At 37.1% G+C, this 8,240-nt stretch overlaps 1 protein-coding gene across 1 annotated transcript in view; it reads right to left on the reverse strand.

Moving 5' to 3' along the window:
* Positions 1-72: 72 nt before the first annotated feature.
* Arhgef38 (Rho guanine nucleotide exchange factor 38) overlaps positions 73-8,240 on the reverse strand; it is a 176,670-nt gene continuing 168,502 nt past the window's right edge. Inside the window, exon 14 of the mRNA XM_008841273.3 lies at positions 73-603. Coding sequence (XP_008839495.1) covers positions 418-603 — 186 coding nt within the window. The 3' untranslated portion in view covers positions 73-417. The remainder of the gene's footprint in view (positions 604-8,240) is intronic.

Here is an 8,240-nt window from a genome sequence, read left to right on the forward strand (position 1 = left end):
CACGATTATTTAACATATTATGTGTATATGTACCAATTGGAAATGTGAAAATTTAAGACAAAGTACAGTTAAAAAAAAATTATAGTAACTTAAAAAAACCTTATTCTTCAGTCCACTCTTTGATGATGATAAAAGAACATTTATATTTTCAGAAGACCTCTGCATTTAAGTATGTAGCTAGAGCCTGGGCTGTTTTCTTTTGTGTTTCTGTTGGCTTAGTATTTCCATAAACATTTGGTCTTTACACATCTGTTAAATAATCGTGTTAGGAAGCACAGTTTTCCTTAAAACCAGATACAGTATTAATTTCATACAGTTGAGAGTTTTCTTGCTTTGTGGTCCAAAGTTTCAGAGTGTCAGATTTATGAGGTAGACAGTCTGCAACTTGCCAGGAAGTGAAGGTCAAGGACTTTTTTCTTAAGCGTATGTCATCTTCCCAAGGTAGTTCGCTGGCACATAGCCTTTCTGCCCTTGAGCTTCAGCCAACCACCACTCTTTGTTTCCACTTAGATCACAAAATCTAAGTATCTGAACTCTCTGATACTCCTGAAGGCTGAGCTCATGATCACTCCGTGCTTGGAAAGCGTGGACTGCATAGAAAATCTAGACAAAGAACCATGACATTATTAGAACCAGAACCAAAACCTTAAGGAAACTTAGTTTTTTAAGCTTTTAGAAACACTGCTAAGATGTTCTTGTAATTTACAAGTCACATTGCACACCTCTTTCCGTTGGACATTTTAGACTGTGACCTACAGAAGAATGGGAAGAACTCTTACTCCCTTGGAAGTAGTATAAATTGCCCATGATTGAAGGCAGCTTTACAGTTTCCTTAAAACACTTCTCAATGTTAATTCTTTTAATCAGAAGTATCTTAAAAAAAAGAAGAAGAAGAAGAGGAGGAAGAGGAAGAGGAAGAAGAAGAAGAAGAAGGAAGAAGAAGAAGAAGAAGAAGAAGAAGAAGAAGAAGAAGAAGAAGAAGAAGAAGAAGAAGAAGAAGAAGAAGAAGAGGAGGAAGAAGAAACACTGACAGGTAGTTTTACGATGAAAAGTGGGAGAAATGCTGAAGATTCAGCAAGAAGAAAATAAGTTCTGGACTTTCCTCGTACCAAGAAACTATGTACTCATTCCTATAGTATTTTCTGAGACTAACAACACAGAAAATGCTTATATTAAATAGAAAAAAAAAAAAAACCCATAGAATTAGGAGCTATAAAGATGACTCAGTGGTTAAGAGTGCATACTGCCCTTGGAAAGGACCCAGTTTGGTTTCCAGCACACACATCGGGCAGCTCATAACCTCCTGGAACTCCAGCTTCTGGGGATCAGACATCCTCTCCTGAAATCCATGTGTACACACATAATTAAGAATTAAAAATAAGCCTTTTTAAGTATAGTATTAGATGAGCAATGCATTCCTGTTACTAAGTAATTTCTTTTGATGGTAGGATTATAAGTAATTTTCACTGTTATTTCTTTGTTCTTTTATTTTCCAAACCTTTATAAGCACATTGTATTTAATTTATAGCTTTGCAAATTATTTAGTTGACCTAGAAGAAATTAATAAAATATATCTTCATTAAAAATGTCTATGACTGCAAGAAAATATAATTATTAAAGTGGAAGGCCTCAAATAAATTTAGTAATCATAAGACTGGTAATAAAAATGTTTCATTACAGTAGAAAATTAAGCAGTTGGCTCACAACATGCATACATTTGTTTAATCAAACTTTACAAAATCCTGACACATTTTTTTTATTTAGGAACCTTACAGCTCAGCTAGGAAAATAATAAATATTGATTAAAACAGAATCACCACCAACAAAAAACGCTATGCATAAATGGTGCATCAGCATTTGTAAAGAAGAAGCCTTTCATAAGGGTCAAATAGACAAATATGTCAAAAATACAGATGTGGATACATGAAAAGGATATAATGAAGAAAGAAGCAGATTAAATTTTAAGACAGGGCAACTAGATAAAGGGAACTATGACAAATGGGGTGACTTTACTTTGCAGGAAAAGAGACTGGACAGTGCAGGAGAGGGCTGTATTGTCAGCTGTTGCTATTTTAAAGCTTAAACCATTGCTTAACTTAACAAAACTCTGTTCCATTGATTGGTATGTTAGCAAGGAGCCTGAGGTGTTACTCAAGGAAAGGAACTATTATCTGAAAGGTTTTCCCCTAATTCTAAGGTGATACTTATGAAGTGATGCTGGGGGAATTTGTTAGGTTATAAAGATATCCTTCATGAATGGGGCTGATTCTTCAAAGTCGTCTGAGATCATTACCCTTCTACTGAGAACCCAGCAAGAAGGTGCTGTCTATGATCTAGGAAGTTTGTCTGGCTTCCCCAGACAAAAATGCTAGTGCCTTGACCTTAGACTTCAGTCTCTACAGCTGTGAAGTTTCTGTTGTTTGTGAGCCACCCAATGTGTGGCAATTTGTTAATATCAGCTTGAATGGACTGATGTGCACATATAAATTTGTCTCCACTGGCCATATTATGGTACACAGTAATAATACTATTTGGTTGAGATAGGCTGAAAGTTTTGGATATCATCTAGAAGATTGTGGTATATATGCGTAAGGCCAGGTGGTTGGAAATGGGTTATTTTGTAGTGAACTTAAGAAAAAAAATGAAGGTGCTGTAAATTCTTTAGCAATAAAGTGTTAGCAGTAATACCTCTTAAAGAGCCTGTGGCTGTCTATGTCACATGGGCTTTATCCTCAACAACTATGTCAGTTAGGAAAAGAAGCATTTCTTAAATTTATTTTTCAATTTTATTTTTATTTTATGGGTATGGGTGGTTTGCCTGCTTGTAAGTGTACCTGTGTCATGCACTGCCCACAGAGGCCAGATGAGGGCATTAAATCACCTGGAACTGGAGTTATGACAGTTGTCAGTTGCTGTGTGATGCTGGGAATTGAACCTGGGTCCTCTGTGAGAGCGGCCAATTCTCTTGACTGCTAAACTGTCTCTACAGCCTCTATATTTTTTAACCTTTATTTTACTTTTGAGAATTTCATACTTGAGTATTGTGTTTGCATTATTTCCATTCCAGTTCCACTCCAGTTTCTTCCATGTTCACCACACTCCCTCTCAATTTCTTGTCCTCATTATTGTTACATATACACACATACATTTATAAAAATACATGTGTGTATATATACATATGTTTATGTATACATATATGATGCACTGAGTCCATTTACTCGTGCTTGTGTGTACAAGTGTTTAGGGATGCCTACATGAGATTAAATAACCTCTCAGGGAGCTAGTCCCGGAAGGAAACTGATCTCCCTCCCTCATAATCCATCCATTGCCTGCCACTCTTCATCTTGAAATTTTCTCCATTGACCTTGGCATTTCAACTTGTTTTGTCATTATACAGATCTCATTAGACTACCATACTATGGAGATTTTGTTATTGCAGCTTCCCTAGCATGTCTAGACTGCATTAACTAGCAGCAGGTGTCTTGTCCCTCTGGCTCTTACTGTCTTTCCACCCCCTTCTTCATTCATGATCCCAGAACCTTAGCTGTAGAAATTGCCAGTTTATTTTATTTTTAATTGAGTATGTCTGTGTGAGTATGTGCACGTGAGTGCAGGTGCCTCTCAGAAGCCAGTTGCTTCGGATTCCCCAAGCACTGGAGTTACAGGTGTTTGTGAGCTGCCCAATGTCATTGCTGGGAATTGAACTGGGGTTTTCTAGAACAGTATATGCTCTTAACTGCCAAGCCAAAAATAATATTTTTATGTGTATGAGTGTATTGCCTGCATATGTGTAAGTGCACCCGTGCTGTGTGTTGTACAGAGGCATTGGATCCCCCTGGGACTGGAGTTATGGCTAGTTGTTAGCCACCATATGGGTGCTTGGAATCCTGTGCAAAAGCAGCCAGTGCTTTAACCACTGAGCCATCTCTCCAACCCCAAGAAATATTTCTTAATCATAGAGGTACCAAGGAGTGCTAGAACCCATTTCTAAATCCAAATCCTGTGCTTGATCCATTTCTTATAATATTTTAGGACTCAAATTCATCCTAGCAAGGATATACAGAAGGTATTCTTGGGGAATAGAAATAGCCTCAACATGTTGCTCCTGTTGTTTTGTAGCTAAAAAGTGAAAACATTGAATGACTCCATAATATTAGAATGGAGTTTGGTTCACAAAAACATCTAGGAGTGTGATGTGCTAAGTTATAGCCCCCGAAATAATCTATAGGAGCTAGCATCAGCAACTACTAGTCACTTGTGCAGTTTGTATAAGTGATATGTATGCTTTATCAGTGCAGATATTGATTTGAAGCAGGATGGATTAGCAACTAATGTTCCATCCCTAAATACCCAGAGTAGTCTTTCACTTTGGCACAAGTTTTCTCAAAGGGGATATAAAATCTGCTTAGAACTGTTTGGTATTAAATCATAGTATGTATTTTAAACAAGTATGAATTCTCATGAAATCATAAATTTAAAGTGCAAGATTATATAACATGTACTTTTGATGCTGTTAGATGATTGCAGTTCAAGTTTGTTTAGGATGGGCACTTTTAGTTTTTATATAACATGTTAATGGAAGCATACATTGCATACTCAGACTGGAAGTGCATCTGCTTATAAAAATGGTGTCTCTGGTCTTCATTTCTGTTTTTAGATTGAAAATGAGAAGTTTTCAGTTTGTCATGAACTTAAGAGCTAAAAATTTTCTTACTATTTTAATATCTATGCTCTATTTTCCTAACTTTATGTTCTCATCCAAGAACATGAACGAAAACGTTAATAATATGAACCATAATCATGCATTCATCCTTTTTCCTTGGCATTTATTAAAATATATTTTATTGTTTGCTTCTTTTCACTCTGTAACACCCTGGCTTATTTTATGTCTGATATGCTAGCAATACAGTCCAACTCTCCACAGCATTGCTTTAAAAACTAACGCTGTACTATTGACTCCCAGTGTAGTGCTGTTCATAATCATTGTATTGTTCCATGTGGTTCTGTTGCCAGATCAGCAGTCTCATATGCCATGTATTCCTACATTTCTATTTTCTTTCTTGACCTCACTAAACTATACAGTCTTTATTTTATCTAAGTTGTCTAGTTAAGAATAAAAAAATTCATAATAGTTTAATTTTCTTTACCAAAACTAAAAAGCTATAAAACTAGTATTTACTGCATTAGTTCAGAAGCCGAAATAGTTATATTTCATGAGAAGGTACTGATTCTGGGGCTGGACAGATGGCTTATCAGTTATTATTTTTATGTGTATGAGTGTATTATCTGCTTGTATGTAAGTGCACCTGTGTTGTGCAATGCCTGTGGAGGTCAGAAGAGAACGTCAAATTCCCCTGGAACTGGAGTTATGGATGATTCTTAGCCACCATGTGAGTAATGGGAATCAAATCTGGGTCCTCTGCAAGAACAGTGAATGTTGTTAACTGCTGAGCCATATCTCCAGCTCCCAGAGTCCATTCATTACCCCCCCCCCTTAGATTCCAGAGGTCCAGGTTAAAGACTCAGATCTAGTGTAAAAATCACAGAGCCAAAATAGCCTAAATCAGTCTACAAATGTCTATATCTCAGTGACTTTTATAGCTTCAAAGATGCCCCTGAATATAAGGTAGAGACCAAGACTTCCTATTCATCTGTTCTTGTCAGAGTTAACTTCAAGTATCCATAGGACTACATTACAGCCTCCCTTTGGCAATAAGCTTCTACATTTCTGGAGGAGAACAAAAGTCCTACCACTGTCAGAATGTAAAGGACAAGAAACAGTGGTGCCAAGCTAAGCAGAATAGGTTACACTTGCTGTTCCTGATTTTTAAAAATAGAAGTTTAAATAGCCATACAGAAAATTGCTTTTGGGGTACATCAGCTTTGAGGTTTGACAAAGATAAAACTTGCTCTTAACTTTTCAGTCACTTAACATGAACCTCTTACAGTATATTATTCTCTTAGACTGTCATCCATAAGTATAAGGGGTTAACTTCATATCCTTCCTAAGAGCTGATGGAGTGGAAATGTTAGCCCTCTGGCAAACATGAAAATACAGTCCTCCCTATTTCCAAGGGAAGAAGAGCAGTTGCAGTAGGAGAGGAATCTGAAAACTGCTAGCCCATATGGTTCTGTTGTTGGAATTCAGCATTAAAGGACTTGCTCCTCCATGCCTCTCCTTTTCCTCTCCTTGCTGGAGTTTTCCACAGGTGGTATTTCTTCTTGTACTAAATTTATTGAGGTCAGCCTTGTCCTTGTGTGGGGGAGGCCTTCAATTTCAATTGAGTCATTTTAACCTGATTTTAATCCAAGATCCTATCTCACTACAATTCAATGTGCATTTCCTAATCAAGTTTTATTAGTCATAATGTTTATATTTATGTCTTTAATGCCAGTATCTAAAACTGGTTCTAAACTCAGATAACAGAGAGAGGAAAAAAACAAAAAAACCCATAACGCTTTTTAGAGCAATACTGTCAATATATTTTTTATTTGGAATAAAAGAAAATTGCTCCCTTCTTGCCCACCCAGTCTCTTGTTAAAGGAAACTTGTTTAATTTTACCTGGTCCACACTGATAGGAACATTTGGGGAGAACTTCTTTGCTATAGCAGCTAATGGGAACCAGTTGTATACTGCTGCTGATCCTGCTGAAGAAGTCTATAAACAATACGCTTAGTCCTTGCAAAGCAAGGTAAGAACTGGAATCAGTATTAAACTTTAAGCTGCTGTGACAAACTTGGTCCTCAGATTTCTGTCTTAGGTTACTGAGGCAAGGCAGAACCTACTAGGATATTCAATCAAGTCTACAGATTTTACCGATTAAAAAAATCCGTTACAGAGTTCCATAACTGGCCACACAGAGAAAATATATGTCTGAGAGATGCTCAGCCCTAAGTGACACATCTACAGTGGAAGTTCTCCACCTAAGGCTCATGGAACATAGCAAAGCAGGGGACAGAAAGAATACTAATATATTCCTCAACTCTCAACAGGGAAGCTTCCTCATACAATAGAGTGCGATGCACACAGAAGGCCACAACTGGCTAAATTTTAGAGAATAAGAGACTGTAAAGTTCATGTCCCTGGATTTAGTATAGGACTTCTATACTAAACCCCATCCACCCACAACCCAGACCATTGCAGAAGAAGGGGTGGAAAGATTTTAAGAGGAGGGATTGCCGGATTAATATAAGGAAATAGGCTTTCAAGCCTCTGAACTTGCAACAATGGTGACAGCATGCACAAGACCCATGCTGACTCAATCAGACAAAAACCCAGCCTAAAACTGGGAAGATGGGCATCAGACCCCAACCTTAGCCAAGGAACTATTGGCAAATGATTACTGTGAGGTGATAGAGTAGATCTTCTTTAAGGGAGTGACTTTCGATTGGCCAACTGGACTCTAGTAGATGAACTTGCACCAAGGGACATCGATACAAATGCTTGACTGGATAGGACTTAACATATATGACAGAATACCTGAAATCTGGTGAGGGAGGCTATGGTAGTGGGGAGAGGAAGGGGTCTAAATTTTATTAAGATGTACTATATGAAATGCACAAAAACTCAAAAAAATTTTCGGTCAAAAATCCATTAATTAGTTGCCATTATAACAACTTTGGGGGAGTTGTAAATTAAGAGAATGAATGCACTGTTTCAAAACTACAAAATAGAAGAGTGATAACACATTGTAATGTTCAGGTAAGTTAAGAATCAGTCATGATTGGGAGGAAAGGTTTGCAGATAAATATATAAACTTACAGAGTTTATCGAGAACTCCAGTAAGAGGGAAAGTGACACAAGGAAAAAGTGGGCAAATATTAATAGAAAACAGAATGGTAAATAAGCATGCGAGACGATGTTCAGCAGCATTCATCTTTAGAGACATGCAATCAAATCCACCATGAAGGCTGTATTACAAAAGACAACTAGTGCTATCAAGATGTAAAGAAATTACAACCAACAGCCTTCATACATTACTGGTAAGAATGTAAGACATGCTTAGCCTCTTTGACAAACTGCATTTTCTTCAAAAGTTAATCCTAAGTTTACCATGCCAAGGTGCATATCCATTCCTGAATGTGTATTCAAGAGAAGTGAAATCCACAGCCTTGTAATGTCCATAGCAGCGTTATTCACAATCACACCAAAATAGACATTGCTAAATTAACTGGCAAATGGTCAAAGTACTAAATCCATGGAATGGAATACTATCAGACAATGGAAATACAGCTATGT

This window comes from Nannospalax galili, unplaced genomic scaffold, assembly GCF_000622305.1.
Source record: "Nannospalax galili isolate Female #2095 unplaced genomic scaffold, S.galili_v1.0 scaffold41, whole genome shotgun sequence".
NCBI classification, from domain to species: domain Eukaryota; kingdom Metazoa; phylum Chordata; class Mammalia; order Rodentia; family Spalacidae; genus Nannospalax; species Nannospalax galili.